General features: G+C 42.0%; 1 protein-coding gene across 2 annotated transcripts in view; it reads left to right on the top strand.

The window, feature by feature from the left end:
- LOC149180310 (NAD-dependent protein deacylase SRT2-like) overlaps positions 1 to 17,740 on the top strand; it is a 278,802-nt gene that overhangs the window by 232,515 nt on the left and 28,547 nt on the right. For both annotated transcript variants that reach the window (XM_089416014.1, XM_089416015.1), the window contains one exon: positions 5,086 to 5,213. In XM_089416014.1, coding sequence (XP_089272140.1) covers positions 5,086 to 5,213 — 128 coding nt within the window. The remainder of the gene's footprint in view (positions 1 to 5,085; positions 5,214 to 17,740) is intronic.

Here is a 17,740-nt window from a genome sequence, read left to right on the forward strand (position 1 = left end):
ATGAGAGGATTGATAGCTACTTGATGAAACTGGGATTCACTAGGAGTGAAGCCGATCCTAACCTTTACCTTAAGGTTGAGGATGACAAGCCTCTCATACTGGTGTTGTATGTGGATGACCTCTTTCTAACAGGTGCATACCCTCTCATTCACAAATGTAAGAGGGAGTTGGCTTTTGAATTTGAAATGAAGAACCGAGGACTTGAAGTGTGGCAAAAGCCAGGGAAAATTTTCCTATCTCAAGGAAAATATGTGGTAAAGATATTGGAAAGATTCGGTATGATGGACTGCAAGTCTGTGACTACCTTGAGGAATAATACTTTTAGAAGTTATATGGTAGTGATGTCGGACCAAATTTGGGAAATGCCTCTGAGTTTCATAAAATCATTCGCTTTGATGTTCTTGGTGAACCTTCGTCCGAACATATGTTTTGCAGTTAGCATTGTGAGCTCATATTTGGTTGAGCCTCACTGGATTGATGCCAAGAATCTTCTGAGATATCTTCGTGGCACAATTACTAATGGGTTAAGATACATTGCCGGAGATGTGAGACTACTTGGATATATTGATGCTGATTGGGCAGGCACTGTGGTGGATTGTAAGAGCACTTCCGGGTGCTGTTTCACCTTGGGATCTGCTTCGATATCCTGGATGAGCAGGAAGCAGAAGTCGGTGGCTTTGAGCACTGTCGAAGCAGAGTATATTGCTGCTAGCATGGCCTCCTGTGAGGCAGTCTGGTTACGAAAGCTCTTTAGTGATCTGTTTGAATTTACATTGGATACCACTATGATTCTCTGTAACAACTAGAGGTGGGATTCGATTATTGAGGAATCCTGTATTCGTCGATTTCTCCAGCAGATAGACATCATTTGAGATATGGTAAGTCGATGAGCAAGGAGGCTCCATCGCATTAAGATGATGTACAGGTCGATACACCTTGTCAAAGCCCCAAGGAAAGATCTAATCCGTGATTTTCCTAAACGACTTGGAGTCGTCAAGAAATCCTTGTACAAGGGTCCTGCATGTTGCATACATTAAGCTCTGGGAGCTCTGAGGGCTTGCGGTTCTTACTAGAGCAACATACGACAACAGGGTGACTCACCCTCCCTTGGTGGTGCGCACTAGAACAAGATGATTCGCTCTCTTGTGGGACAAGATGATTCGCTCTCTTGTGGAACAGGATGATTCGCTCTCCTGTGTAGCAGAATGATTAGTTCTCCTGTGAGGCCTGGATTGATGTGTTCTCCATGGCGATTGTAGCAGGATTGATGTGTTCACCTGTGAGGCCTGGATTGATGTGTTCTCCATGGCGACTATAGCAGGATTGATGTGTTCTCCTGTGAGGCCTGGATTAATGTGTTCTCCATGACGTCCTGGATTGATGTGTTCTCCATGGCTATTGTAGCAGGATTGATGTGTTCTCCTGTGAGGACAGGATTGATTAGTTCTCCTATCGAGGAATCCTACCCATGCAGTCCGGGACTCATGGGAAGTACCTCTCATCTGATCAATGCGCAGGGAAATGAAGTTAGGGACCATAGTAGTACCGATGGACGCATCGTTGTATCTATCGTACTCCCTACGCTAAGATGACTTCCATTGATCTGGGACCAGTGGTACATACTCTGAAACTGACTTCGTGCCAGTGCAGTACTAGTCTGGGACCAGTGAGAGTGGTACATACTATGACACTGACTTCGGGTCGGTTGAGACTGGTCTGAGACCAATGGTACATACTCTGAGACTGACTTCGTGTTAGTGCAGTACTGGTCTGGGACCAGTGAGAGTGGTACATACTATGACACTGACTTCAGGTTGGTTGGGACTGGTCCGGGACCAGTGGTACACTCTTTGAGAATGTGATACTGGTCTGGGACCAGTGGTAGGAGTGGTACTTACTATGAAGCTGACTTCGGGTCGGCTGAGACTGGTCTGGGACCAGTGGTATGCATTCTGAGATTGACTTTGAGTCAGTGGAGGATGATACTAGTTTGGGACCAGTGGAGTTGTACTCACTATGACACTGACTTCAGGTTGGTTGAGATTGGTTTGGGGCCAGTGGTACATACTCTGAGACTGACTTTGAGTCAGTATGATACATCCTCGATCATTTCTTCTTCTTCATAATTTAGACAAAAGCAGAGTAGAACAATGCAAAAGCAGAGCAGAGCATAACAGAGCAGAGCCGTACAGATCAGTACAGGGCAGAACAAGACAAAGCAGAACAGGCAGAATAGAGCAAAGCAAGGCAAGGGTCAGGCTGTACAGGGCAGTGCATTTGATGGATGAATAGTAACAACCAATAGACATATTGTAGATGAAGTTCTCCCTCGTTGAAAAGGAGTGTTAAAATTGGCAACCAGGGCAAAACTTCATGTAGGTCATCTTATTCATGGCTGATAATATTTTTATTAGATTCCTCTCATCGAGAGGTGTAGGATTGATATAAAGATCATCCGATTCTGATAAGTATTCATGGAGGTATGAATTTATTTTGATTATGGAATTATCATCAAGCCGACCTACAACTCATGTGGGCTCAGAAGCCCAATAGTTGCATCTATTCAAACACCAACGTTATGTATAAATACAGGAGGACTTTTCCTCATTTGGACTCACTCATATCATCACATCTCTCTCTCTACTGCGTAGAAAAGGGTCTCTCCCTCACACATGTGAAGTCGGAAGCTGCAACTGCAGAAGTAAAGATTGACCTGCGTGGACTAGAAGATCTCCTCATCTGAACTGTGTTGTAGGTTCATCTGAACCTCCTCTGAAAGCTGCAACTTTTGGTGGTGGAATCAAGTCAATCCGACAGACGGTTTGCAAGATATCGACTGCCCTAGTTTGAAGCTGGAAGTTGCCGAAACTGAAGCTGCAACTGCAGAAGTAAAGTTTGACCTGCATGGACTAGAAGATGTCCTCATCTGAACTGCGTTGTAGGTTCATCTGAACCTCCTCTGAAAGCCGCAACTTTTGGTGGTAGAATCAAGTCAATCCGACGGACGGTTTGCAAGATATCGACTGCCTTAGTTTGAAGCCGGAAGCTGTCGAAACTGAAGCTGCAACTGCAGAAGTAAAGTTTGACCTACGTGGACTAGAAGATCTCCTCATCTAAACTGCGCTGTAGGTTCATCTGAACCTCCTTTGGAAGCCGCAACTTTTGGTGGTGGAATCAAGTCGATCCGACGGTCGGTTTGTGAGATATCGTCTGCCCTAGTTTGATGATGAAGCCGCTAATGCTGATGCTGCTGATCTAGGGTTTGTTACTGCTGATATGAATAAGATCTATTGTACTATTTCTGTCTGCTGAATTATTGAAGATAAAAGAAGATTTGATCAAAGGGTTTCCCCACACATTGTGGGCTTTGTCCCTGGCTAGCCGCCACATCTTGTGTCTCTTGTCTTCCCCTGTTTTCTGTCGATCGTTTAATGTTCTATCTGCACTTTACTTTATGTACATGTGATTGCTAATATGTGGAATATAATAAGAAAAACAATTAAATTGTTATAAGCATAGAACATACCATAACTTAACAAACTTTAGCAATATAATATAATAATGTGATGATCCATGTGACAAGTCATAACCACTCCAACAAACTAATGGAAAAGGGGATAGCCCCAATAATATAGTGCCAAAACATGTATGGGTGCGTCAACTTGTGTGAACATAGGTGAGCACTCCACTACAACCCATAGTCCATTGCAAAATAACTCCTCCAAGTGTGAAACCATGCCAAATAAGTGAGGGTGCTCCATTCATAAGCCCCCAAGGTCAAGAACATGGGTGAAGCTAGTTGCCAAAGGCTACATTCAATCTCAACATGTGTGCATTAGGTGAGTGTTCCATCAAAAGGGTGTCTTGACTCTCAATGTTATGATACAATGATCTGAGCGTCATAAAACCACATAGTACCTAGCGCTCTCACATTGAAGTATCCAAATCATATTGAACCATAAAAGTAATGATAATAATGCTTGGAATAATGTGAAAAGGAGTACATATACCAATTGATCCACATGAGAAAATGTCAATAATATCAAGATGTAAAGTATAGGCAAAATTGTAACCAAAGTGCTAGGAAGCTTCACCTAGGCATCATGTGCCACCAACAATGTCTGACCATATCACCTCACCTAGTTATGTGATGACTAGAACAATATAGGATCCGAACCATGCAAAGTGCTGTCTCCACCATTAACAAAATAAATACATAGAACATCCCCACAAAGCTGAATACATCATAATGAGAAATCTTGCTAAGCTCTAGGGATATCATATAATTGTTTATGCAATCAATCACTCTCTTCTAAACACCGTGCACCCACCATTGAGGTGGCGGTTGAAATGAGCCATAAGGGAAGTGCTAGGGAGAGTGTGGACGTCCATGATAATGCCTTCGGATCTAACCAAAAATTCATCAATATTATCTGCAAATATCTGTCATATGTGATGAAATGCATAAGGTAAACCCTGATGCCACATGAGGGGTAAAACCTCTCGTGCACCTTAATCACTAACACTCTTGTCTATAATTATTAATACCCCAAAACACTTGTGGAGTAAGCCCAACATCTAATGCTTATATCTATTATGCTTGACCATATAATTTTATGGATTTGTTATGGAGTGATAATCCTCATGAAGTTTTGGATATTTATGCATAAGTTGAGTTATTACCCACAATTTTTGCCATATCTTCCTAGGTCAAACTTAAGACTCCATTCTTTGAGTTTGCTAATGTGTCGGCAAGTCTACGTTGTGGGACATCAACTTTTATTTATTTTTTCTCAATCCCATATGTGTTTTTGGTATATGCTTTGAAAAGATCATTGGTCTTATTGTTGAAATGCTTTCTTTTATGATTGCATAACTTGACATTGTCCCTACCATTTTGTACGAAAATAAATCTTAAATCTTTGACTTTGTCCATTATCATAGTTCTAATGGCATTATAATGTAATTTGTATTAGACGTGATTAATGCACATTGCAAAATGTTCTATTTCCAAATGAAAAAAATGAATTTAGAAATTCCATTAGTGTTCTCAATTTTTACTCAAGATTGCTGAAACTTTTGAAGGTTGTGCTTTTTGGAGATAACGTTCCCAAAGAGAGAGCGGATAGAGCTATGGAAATGGTTACGGGAGGTGATGCTCTTCTCGTGGTGGGATCTTCCTTAATGACAATGTCTGTCTATCGTCTTGTTAGGTAATGAATTATTCTAATTCGTACAAAATTCTTTATCAACAGTGAATGTTAATTTTCTATTGGCTATTGAAAAAATTAGAGCACTATTTGTTTCTTCTCCAATATATACAGTTTTGTTTTTATTATCAAGTATAAGTAGGAAAATGCAAGTAGTTAAATATCCGATTGAAATTTATTTTCGTACATAGATATTGACTTGATGAGAATGCTCAAAAGTTCTCTTTTTTTTAGAGGTCACATTCAGCTGCTATTTTTAGCTTCATTTTGTAAAGTGGTGCTACTAGCAGCACTGTTTTTTTTTGGAGTGGCCTTATCAATTTAAAATTTTGTGAGCAAAACCATTAAAATCAACCCCTGAAATGGAAAGTGTTGCCATGATAAACACCTTTTTTTTGCCTTCTTCAGGGTCAAAATCACCTTTTTTTTTTGAACCAGTAGCCTTAACAGCCTTTACTGTTGCAACCAAAATCTTAAAATCAACCTCAAAATTGAAAAAAAAATGCTTTTAATAGCAGCCCCTTTTTTGAGGCTCGAAAGTACAACTTTGAAACCTGTGGCCTTGACCACTGGCACCCTTACAGCCAAAATCTTAAAGTCAACCCTCTAATTGAAAACAAATGCTATAAGTAGCATCCCCTTTTATGTGAGTTCAAAATTGCTGCATTTTCGAAACCATTTCCTAGAAAGTCCAATGCTATTGCAAATAAATAATTAAAAAAATGGAAAAAAAAATGCCAAGGATGGGAAAAAGAAATAAAAATAGAGAGGAAAAAACAAAAAAAATTGAGATAGAGCTGCAAAATAAGGGAAATCATTTTTTTAATAAAAACTATTTTTTGAGAATACTTAAAAAAAACAATATAATTTATTTTTGACAAAGAATTTTTCGGTAAAAATCACATAGGAGAAAATCACGTTGACGCGTTTCGAACCAACTAGTGTGATTCATCTTCAAAACAAGATGAGGAACTCGATCTAGGCAACAAAATAAATAGACGTAGAGAAAAGCCAACTAGCTGTTAGATTATAATGATCAGTTTGACTCAAGAATTTTTTATTAATATTAATCAAAATTATTATATAGAAGAAATAATTGATTAAAATGAAATTAATTATAAATAATAATATTTATTTATAATATTTCTAAATTTATATAAATTAATTACAAGTGATGTTATTAAAAATAATTGGTAATATTATTAATAAAGAGAATTATAATAATAATATTACCGAAGATTATAACAGCTAGTTTGATTAAATAGCCATTTTTAATAAAACAAAATTTTGTATTCTAAAGTAAGAAATATTTATTCAAAGTAAATTTATTCTAAATATATATATTTTTTATTTTTATTTTATTTTCTTTCTTTATTTATTTATAATATCTGTAAATTTAATATTTATAAATCTATTGAAAGAAATTGTTCAAAATAATTTTATTAAAAGGAATTATTAATAAAATTTATTATTATAAAAAAGATTGATTATAATAATATTACAAAACAAGATATATAAAGAAAAGAAATCAGTAAAAATTATAATTTTTTTTATTAATATAAATATTTTTATTAACAAAGAATCTTTTATTTTATTTTTATTTTTAGAAAATTGTGCTTCTGCCATCATTTTAATTATAAAAGAAAAACAACCCTTGAAAAAATATTTTAAAACAACTGAAATACAATTTACTAGAAATTGGAAATACATGTTTTTAACATATTAAAAAAAATGAAATAAATTTTTTTAAACTATATATATATACATGTCAGTTGGATTAAGTTTAGTGGTTGTAAGAAATGTTGTTATCCTCCCCACTCGGTTTTAGTTATCACATGTGGCATGTTGAGCTCATAATGAGTATATCCTTGCAGTGGCTTCAAGCCTTGTTGTCTAAGTCCTTTAATGACTGAAAATGTATATTCCTCATATGGAATATAAATATATTTAAAAAAAAGTGTATGTGTGCTTGAAGAAAGTGCTTTCATACAAATGTCATGGAATTGATCTATATGAAGTTTTGGGATAGAACTTGAATAAAAATGAGTTTAATTGAGGGTTTGGCGGGGGGTGGTTGGTGGGATGCAATTGCCAAATCACTCATCATGGCCTTGGTTCTCATTCCACTGCCCTCCTGTCCTCTTCCCCTACTGACTAGGCAGTAGGTGGTGGGGGAGGGATGATTTCAAGAATCACGCCCCAAATGATTCAACTCATTTATTCTTTTGTATCTTTGATATTTATATATAAATATTAAATTTCTTTCCGATCTTTTTTTTTTCTTTTTTCTTTCTAAGCATGTTTTTTCTTTTTTCTTTTTGAAATTTCTTAAATTGTATTTCATTTTTTTAAATACTGTTTTTTAAATATGTTTTCTTTATTTATTTGGCGTAGTTCTTTTTAATTATAATTAAAATGATGTTAAGAGTTTGTTTGTTTTAAAAAATTATGTTTTTTTTTAAGGTATCTAATAAAATAAATTATGTTTTTTCTTTAAATTATGTTAGACCAAAATGCTAGATAAGAATGTTATTTTTTTTGAATTTCAGTATCTCTTCTTGCTTTGTTTCAAATTTCAATGTCTTTTTTTATGTCACATATGCTTCTTATGGCTTAAGAGTACTCAATTGATAAAAAACTTGTGATTTGGGTGGTTAGCTAATCATGTATGCTTTTAGGGTGTGAATGCAATTGGAGTATGTTTGAGAACATACACATTATGAAGTGCAACAATTTAAACATTTACAAATTAGATTTTGAATTCATTATAAATTATAATTATATGCCTTGTGACCCTCTAAATTATGTATTTTAAATTTATATTTTATGACCCTCATAGAGGTTGAAATCCAACCGCCTTAATGCTATAGTGTACATCTACTACAATTTCTGATTGTGTAGCTTCAAAAAACAGTTGACGTGGAGGTTTGTTGGCTAGGATTGACACCATTGCCGCATGGAAGGTTGACACTAAGAGGCCTATCATGGACTTGACCCTTGACTAGTTACAAGAGGTGGTGGAGAAGGAGGTGGTGAGGGAGAGTCTGGTAGAGGAGGAGTTCCAAAGTAGACACCTTTACAGGAGTTGGCTATTGGCATGGGAATGCACCAGCACATTCATGGACACAAATAAAATCATACACATAGCTAGTTGGAATTGATAGTTGTTGGTTTTTCGAGAGCAAAAATATACTAGCAGGTTATTTCTAAAAGTTGATAATTACTTCCAATGATGTAGATGATTATTTAACACTTCAATGTATTATTAAGCAATTACACATTCAGAAATTTGACCATAAATACAATGAAACAATAGAGACACAATGTTTACCCCAGGAAAACCCACTTGGGGGAAAAATAAAAAACCTTCTTCTTAGAGAAATATTCAGTTCAACAAGAGATACATCAAAGTCAATGCCATCCTGGGCTCTGCAACTCAAACCCTCATGGCAGCAAGGCGGTGAAAACCTAAGGAAGTCATGAAGGAAGTGTGGAAAACCGACACAGACCAGTCCAACAACAACTGACAGTGGCCAAAGCAACAAAGGTATGACAGAAGATGTCAGGAGGGGAGAGATCCCCTCCTACCGAGATACGGCGACAGGAGACGGACAGAGTAGCCAGGAGACAGAGGAACGGAAGAACACGGGCCCGGTGCTAGGAGCTGCCTGGCAAACAGGCCGCAGAGGAAAGTGCCTGCCATGTACAACAGAGAAACCCAGATATGTGATCCCAGCGAACAAGCTGGAAAAGTACCGAAGTTACATGAGGGACCATGCCCTTATCTGCAAGTTTGTCGGAGTCTGGCCGTCGGAAAGAGACCTCACCAAGTGGATACAGCAGAAATGGCAGCCCCAAGGCCACATCGAGCTCAAGCTGGGAGCGAAAGGCTTCTTTACGGTAATCTTCTTTAACCTGAAAGATAGAGAAAAGGTATTTGATAATGGCCCGTATTTTTATAATAATGCTGGTCTGTTCATGCGCTTCTGGGAAGATTGCTACAACCCTGACAAAGAAACCTTTTTGGTTGCTCCTGTCTGGGTCCGCTTATTTGGGCTCCCCATAGACTTCTGGGACCCGGATATCCTGGAAGGAATAGGCAACTCAATAGGAAGCTTCGTGAAAATAGCAGAAACTACAAAGAAAGGTAGATACACCTCGTATGCCAGGATCTGTGTCTACATGAACCTAGCAAACCCCATCCCTGACACCATAGAGCTTGAATATCATGAAGAATTTGGCAGCAGAACATAGACTATGAACACATCCCGTTTAGGTGTCGCAGGTGCCATATCCACGGCCATCTAGCAAAGGAATGTCCAATAACCAGGGAGGAAGAAGAAAACAGAGGGCCCCAAAAAAAAAGAGAGAGCCGGACCAGGAGGAATTCCAAGAGGTGAGAAACAAAAGGAAAGCCAACAAGGAACCCCCCCAGAAAGATAAGAAAGGCAAACAACCCGACACAGTGAAACCAAACAGTTTCGCTATACTGCAGGTAGAGGAGGATGAGGAAGATCAACTCATGGAAAATCAGGAGGATAAAGGCTCAGACTGCAGTGAAAACTGCAAAAGAAACCTAGCTAAAAGAAAAGCCCTGAGTGAGACACCAGAACAAGATAAGGAAATAGATGAACAAACTGATCAGATGGAGACAGACCAGGAGTCCAGTAGGGAGGACCTAAGCCAGGAAGAGGAAGTGTTGGAAAACTTGCTGCATGAATGGAAGAACCTGGATGAGAGGTTTATTCCTGAAGAACAAAAGAAGCTGTATACTGAAACCTTCCAACAATACAAAACCAAACTAGAAAAAGGCAAAGCCTCAACAGAAGAAAACCAAGAGACTCAAAAGGAAAGCAGACCAGATCAGAATGGACAAAATAAAGGGGGGAAAAAAAGAGGAACAAGAAATATTAAGGACTCCATCCAAATCATGGGAGAAACGTTAGTCAATACTGGAAAAGTAGTCCCGCTATTAGCGGTGTTCCAAACCCTTTCCCAAGTTAACCAATGATTTTGACCTCGTGGAATATCAGAGGCTTAAATAGCAAAGGAAAACAGAGACATCTGGCAACACGACTCAAAAAAGACAAACCTCAGGTTATGCTTTTCCAAGAAACCAAAATCCCAGGCCAGAAAATGGATGAAATTCTCAATAAAATAAAACCAAGATACGAACATGTCACTATAGATCCCAAAGGAAGTGCAGGAGGGATAGCTATTCTCTGGAACCCAGCTGAAGTCCTCGCCGACTGGTGGATAGGAATGCCAAGAATCCTCACTGGGAGATTCAGACTAATAGGACAAAGCGAATGGGTGGTAATCTCGGCTGTATATGGTCCCCACACCTGTGCAGACAGAGACCTGTTCCTCAATCAGCTGACTAAGCTTCGAAGTTTGCACCAGGAGCAGAGATGGATCCTGGCAGGAGACTTCAACTTAATCGCTTCTCGAGAAGAGAAAAAAGGTGGAATAAGCAGGGAAGACCCAGAAATGGAAAGATTCAGAGAAGTGCAGACAGAATTAAGAGTGGTTGACATCCCAACCATAAACGGGAAATTCACATGGAATAACAGAAGAGGCGGGTCCAAACAGATTGCTTCAAGACTGGACAGATTCCTCATCTCAGAGCACATAATCGGGCTGGATATCTTCTATGAAGCCTCTATCCTACCCTCAACAGGGTCGGACCACTGGCCAATAAAGTTGGAAATAGCCTTAAATAATCAGAACAAAAAGAGACCCTTCCAGTTCGAGTCCTTTTGGCTCAGAGCCCCTGACTTCCTAGACAAAGTAAGAGGCTGGTGGCAGGACAACAAAAGTGGAAAGGAGGGCCACAACAAAATGCACTCATTTCAGCTAAGGCTCAAAGAAATTAAAAGCAAAATCAAAAAGTGGAACAAGGAAGAATTTGGCAATATCCAACAGGAGCAGGGCAAACTCCAATCCAGAATGGAAAGAATCTAGCAGCAAATCATCTTGGAAGGTCGAAGTCAGGATCTGGCAGAGGAGGAAGGTAGAGTAATCACTCAATTAGAGGAAAGGCGAAAACAGGAGGAAATCCTATGGAAGCAGAAATCCCGAATCCAATGGCTCAAAGAAGGAGACAAAAACTCCAAATTCTTCCACAAAGCCATGATGAACCATCGCCAACACAACATAATCTTCTCCTTGAAAGACAAGGAGGGAAACAGAGTGACTTAGCAGGATGAAATAGAACATCTCTTGGTGGAGCACTTCAAAGGTATTCTCTCCGAACCAAATATCAATAGATCCGAGGACATAGACAAAATCAGCCACCATATTCCTAAGAAAGTCTCCAGAGATCAAAACCTGGGCCTTCTCAAGGTAATCACCAAGGATGACCTGGTGGAAAAAATAAACAAAATGGCTAAAAATAAGGCCCTGAGTCCCGATGGGTGAATTTTATCAGGCGACTTGGAGCTTCATGGGAAATGATCTGCTTGATCTTGTGGAGGAATCCAGGTGCTCCAAGCGCATGCACCAAGGTTTGAACACCACCTTCCTGGCGTTGATACCAAAGTCTGGCTACTCAGATGAACCGCAGGGTTTTAGGCCCATCTCCCTATGTAACGTTGTCTACAAAATCCTTGCAACTATCATGGTCAACAGGCTCAAGCCGATCCTGCCGGATCTCATTGCCCCGGAGCAAACTGGCTTTGTCAAAGGACGGCAGATCACAGATGGCATCATAGTTGCCCAGGAAGTGATTCATTCCCTGAAAAGCTCCCGTGCCCCAGGCATGCTTATCAAACTTGACCTGGCCAAGGCGTTTGATCGGCTCAGCTGGAACTACCTGGCAGGTATCCTAAAAGCCTATGGATTTGATCAAAGATGGATAAAATGGATCCTGTCTATGGTTAGCTCTCCTGTCATGTCAATTCTCCTAAACGGCTCCCCCTCTGAAGCTTTCACTCCCTCTCGTGGGCTAAGGCAGGGAGACCCCCTGTCTCCCTTCCTCTTCATCCTAGCCGCAGAAGGCCTAGGTAGATTGGTTAAGGCTCAGGTTTCCAAGGAACAGATAAAAGGCCTCCGAATCTGCGGAGAAGACATTCTGGTCTCCCACCAGCAATTTGTAGATGACGTGATGCTTTACGGTCAAGCCACTCTAAAGGAGGCCCAAAGAATTATCAAATCCTTATCTCAATTCAGCAAAGCCTCCGGAATGGAGATCAATAAGGATAAATCGGAAGTGTTTTTCTTCAACACCTCCTTGGTAGCCCAAAGATTCCTGGCTCGTACTCTAGGCTTCAACAGGGGATCCTTCCCATCCAAATACCTGGGTATCATGCTACATGAGCACCAATTCCGGTCGGCCAACTGGAATCTACTAATAAAGAAAATCCGAAATAAAATGGAGAACTGGACCCACCGCTCGTTGAATGCCCCAAGTCGGATAACCTTATTGAAAGCTGTTCTGCAGGCCATCCCAAATTACCAGCTCTCGTGCCAAGCAATTCCAAAGACTGCAAGCCAAAAGCTGGTTTCCCTGTTCAAAAACTTCCTCTGGCAGGGGACCAACAAAACAAGAAAGTGGGCCCTTATCTCATGGGAGTGGCTTTGCCGGCTCCCTAAAGATGGCGGTCTAGGACTCCGCGACCCCTTCGTCCTCAACCAAGTTATGGGTGCGAAGCTCTGGTGGAGGTGGCTTCAGGGTGGCCCTGACCTATGGAAGGTGCTATGGGAAAGAAAATACGACGCGGCAGGGGAAATCGAAGAAAGACTGAGAAGCACGACAGAGACCAGAGGCTCTGCAATCTGGAACCTGGCGAGAGGCAGCAAGGACCTGATAAGGGAGCACAGTTTCTGGGAAATTCGGGCAGGGGACAAAGCCAGATTCTGGGAGGAATCCTGGCAGCAACGAGACCGTCTCATACAAAAAGACAACCTCCATGTCATCCTTGCCTTCTCGTCCCAGGCCGGGGCTTCAACTGTTGGCAACTTCTGGAAGCCTGATGAGGCTGGATACTGGCGCAATTGGAAATTTAAAGAGGACTGGGAAGGAGCGCCAGAAACCGACAGATGGCAAGACTACTATACAGAGATGGCTTCTCGGAAAATAGCAAGGAAAACAGGGTCTGACATTCTCAGATGGGGCAAACGCATTCAAGGAAATTTCACAATAGCAGAAGCCTACCACCTTAAAAGCAACCAAAATCATCAACCGGAAACAAATCAATGGAAAAATCTTTGGGAAATCAAGCACTGGCCTAAAATCTCTTTTTTCATTTGGACCATTCTACACGGTAGAGCGCTCACCTGGGACCAGATTCTGAGGAAGGGAAGCCAAGGCCCATCCCGCTGCGCCCTTTGCTTCTCCCAAGAGGAAACCATGGAACATTTGATGAGCCGCTGCTCCGTCAGCTCCTCCCTGTGGGAAAACCACTGCAAATTGTTTGAGCGCCAACACAGAAACCAGCAAAACATCGTAAGCACCATTATCAATTGGCTGAAAAAGCCTTACCTGAACCCGATGGTCAACTGTGCCTGACTCATTTCCGCCGGATTCCTCCTCTGGAATATCTGGAAAGTTCAGAATGGGGCCATCTTCAAATCAGAAACCCGAACCCCCGTAGCAATCTGGGAGCAATTCATTAGAAACACTCGGGAAACAATCCTATTGGAAAGCTGGAAGGACGAAGATTGGCAGGTTTCGACTACGGAAGAAACAATCCTGAATAAACTAGAGGTCAGACAGAGTATGGTCACCAGAGGGGGTTCTCGAAAAGAACTGGCCAAAGCAGTGGCCGAAAGCAACCAGTACAGGCACCCCCCACAAGGATTCATAAAATTAAACTTCGACGGCGCTGCAAAGCACAACCCAGGAGAGGCCGGCATTGGAGGAGTCTTTAGAGACGCCGAGGGTAACACTCTAAGAACTTTCGCGATGGACTGTGGGGAAGCTTCGAATAATGAAGCCGAGCTGCACGCCCTGAAGCGGGGCCTGGAAATAGCTCTTCGGGTCAACTTCAAACGTCTCCAAATTGAGGGGGACTCGAAGCTGGTAATTGACATGGTTAGGAAGCTCCAGCAGCAACAACCAGCGGAAAGGATTAGCAAAAGCTGGAGAACTGCTTGGCTGGTTGGCGAAATTGGGAAGCTCCTTCCCAAAATAGACTACCTCCTCCCGACTCACACCAGGCGTGCAGGTAACAAGCCGGCAGATTGGCTTGCAAATTGGGGATGCCGGAACCGGGGCAAAGAAATCGACAGCGAAGGTCTGCCTCATCTGCACCAGGAGGAGAAAGCTCAACTTCAACAACTGCTAAAAGTTGATAAAGGTGGTAATGGCATGAAGGAGATGAATGGTCAGGATCAGGCAGCACGCAGTGGAGGCGGAGATAATCTTCAACAGCAGGGATCGGACAGCTCATCCGTGGGAAAAGGCAGAGGAGAAAGGCAGGCACAAGTTGGGCAGGTGACGGGGCATGGCAAGAATGGCCGAATGAACGGAGGGGACGTGTGAGCTGAGACAGCATTAAGGAATGATCTAGAGCCAGCTCCGGAATTCGGGATAATGGACAGAGGAAGGACGACAGGTGGCACCAAGAGTAAAGGAAGGCTACGGCAAGAGCAGCCGGACGGAGGTTGGAATAATGAAGCATAAAGTGGAAAGGTCAAGTCACGCCACTTCCCGAGATGGGGAAGCCGGAATGCGTGACGGAAAATTAAACGGCCAAGCGGAGGCCGGAATTTCAACCAGCCAAGTGGCGGCCCGTTCGACACGGCAACGAGTTAATAAGCCCGAGGAAACAGATGGCAGGCTCATTCAGCTTGGTAAGAACGATGAAAAAGAACGGAAAGACGCCTGCTCACCTCTGCGACCAGCCCTCCTCCTCGGCCTCGGCAAGAAAAGGTGGTATGTTTCCTACAGTCCTCGTCCTTCAGACATGCATGCTTGTTTCTCTGTTCTCTTGGTCTGGCTGGATATGCTCTGGCCTTGCGTGCAGACTCCCTGCTGCTGCGACGATAAGGGCCCCCCGGGCTCTTTTTGGTTTCTCCTTTCCCACCCCCGTGATGGGAATGTTTTGATTTATGCTAGTTTTGCGTCCTGCTCTGAGAGTCAGGCTGTGTGGGGGGCTTCGCCGGGCTTCGTCACGCTTCTGGAGGGTCCTCGCACCCCTGGTCTTTTCTACTCTCTGGCCTTCTTCCGTGGCTGGCTCCTCTTCTGCTGGCCAAGGCCGTCAGGTTTCGCCGCTTCGCCGGTCGGGGGGTTCTCCGGGATCCTGTGAGATGGTGGTGGGTCTTCAGCCGCCGTGCCCATAATGGAATTGCTCCAAGGACCCGGGCGTCCATTCATGCTGAGTTCGCCGTTACAATGGAACAGACCCTGATTGTGTTCCATCTCTCTCGCACTGACCTTTGGTTTTCTACTGTGACAGGTCGGAAAGCTTCCTCAATTCCCAAGCCCCAGGCCAGAGGAAAGATGGCTCCAAGAAAGACCAGTTCTGATAAGAAGAGGGATGCTGGCACCAGTAGTCAATCGAACAAAAGGGGCAGGAAGCCCGACCTCGACAAACTCCTTCACCTGATTGATGGTTACATGACCGACATTTCTCCCGAGGTCCGCTCTCTTATCCATGAATGGGAGCGTGAGCTGAGGGAAATCAGCGCGAACCAAGAGATCCCCCGTGAGGACTGGGAAGTAATCACGGACCCTGGCACCACCAGAGGCAGGAACACGCTATTCAATAGAACGTTATAATTATATTGGATCATGAAGCATGTGGTCGACAGGGCTATGGAGGTTAACCAGGGTGTTCGCGAAGAGGAGGATGAAGAGCGCAAACAAGCTGAAGAATTCCTCAAACTTCAACTGACGGAAGAATCAGCCTCCATAAAGAACATTCTCCTAAAAGAGCTTGCGGCTGTCCAAGTCTAGGTTTCCAGAAACCACCTGCTGCTAAAGGACATGGAGCAAATGATGCTGGAACTCAAATGGGCCATTGAGCAGAAGATCCTGAAGCCAGGTGCTAACGACTCTAAGCCTGCCCCGGTTAATTTGTCGGATGAAGATTAGTGGTGTGTGTCTTCTCTACTGTATTTTGTGATGAATCTGAACTGTATCTAGGCACCGTATTATGTTACTGTAGTTAGCCTCGATTTTAATAAGCAGAACAATGGTTACGATAGGAAGAAGGAACTAAACATTTTTAAATTTTGGTCAGGCTTTAAGGCCAAAAGGTGGCGGTCTGGTTTCCTTCGGGCAGACCTGCCACCCGAACTCTAGTATGATGTAATTTTGCTGTTTTCCGGAATGAAGAATGCCTAACCTTACAAAAAAAAAAGTCAATGCTATCCTAGGTAACCGGATTTGTCCTATAGGCCCCCAAATCCCGAATCCAGCGTGTCCGATGCGATTCTGCCCTGATTCGTGTCCAAAAACCATGACATGTCGTGTCCTTTCCTGACTCGTCGAATCCGAGGTCGTGTCACAATTTTGGCAGCGTGTCCTGTTTTCTAGGGCTCGTTAGGTGGCAAAAGTGACCTGCATGGGTATGAAAAGGCCGCATTTGGTCATTATAGCCACGCATATTTTCATTCGGCAAGCGTTTTGGCAGCCAACTGATCAAGTCTAGGCCCTAGTATTGATATGCTATTCATGGTAATGTTAAATTCTTAAAGTAAAAGTGATATTCTCCTTAATCTTCATTTATTCATTTTCATCCTTTTACTTTAAGGAGAATGTCACTTTTACTTAAATTTTTAACATTACCATGAAATGACTCAGGATGTTTGAGAGTGGTTCCGGCCTCATTGGATTTCATATGGAGAAAGTAGAATTTTAGATTTCATTCAAAATCCAACAGACTTATCAGTTTTTCAGGAATTTAGGATTGGGGGATTGCAATGTTTCCATTGAATTTTGTCATGTATTAGGGTATGGAACTCGTATTTAATCAAGAGCACCAATCCCTCTATGTACCTTGATGTTAGTGACATTGGTTGTCGAACTCCTGTATCATGACCCTCCTAAAAATGTATGCATCACTCAAACAAAATCTTGACTTGACAAGTTGACATGTTATGCTTGTTCTATCTTATGTTAATGCTTGAAGGGTGATATTAATGACAAAGATCCCTATACAGATACAGAGGTAATGACAAAGATACCTCTGGATATTAATGCTTAGAGGGTGATATTAATGACAAAGATTCTGATTTTCCAACAAGACTAAAAAACTAGACATTTCTCGTGGTGGCAAGAGGGCCAAGCATAAGAAATAGATAATAGATTGACATGTATTTGAAAGACAAAGATGTGGGATGTCTTTCCTGATGATATGGGTCTTGACACCACTGTTGAGTTGGCATTGGCCAACATGGATCTCATGATGCAGAGGCCAACCTCCACACCAGCAGATGCAGAGGCGACTATGGATACAGGGGAAGAGGAGGATGCAGAGGAGAGCAGTGGGGACCATGATGATGAGGACAGTGATGCTGATTCTGACGCTGATTGATGCCTTGAGGCTTGTATACCTGTAGTTGTTTTATATTCTATTTCTATT

The sequence above is a fragment of the Pinus tabuliformis genome, chromosome 3_2, assembly GCF_031772625.1.
Source record: "Pinus tabuliformis cultivar Carrire ecotype Pingquan chromosome 3_2, CPIR1, whole genome shotgun sequence".
Lineage (NCBI taxonomy): Eukaryota > Viridiplantae > Streptophyta > Pinopsida > Pinales > Pinaceae > Pinus > Pinus tabuliformis.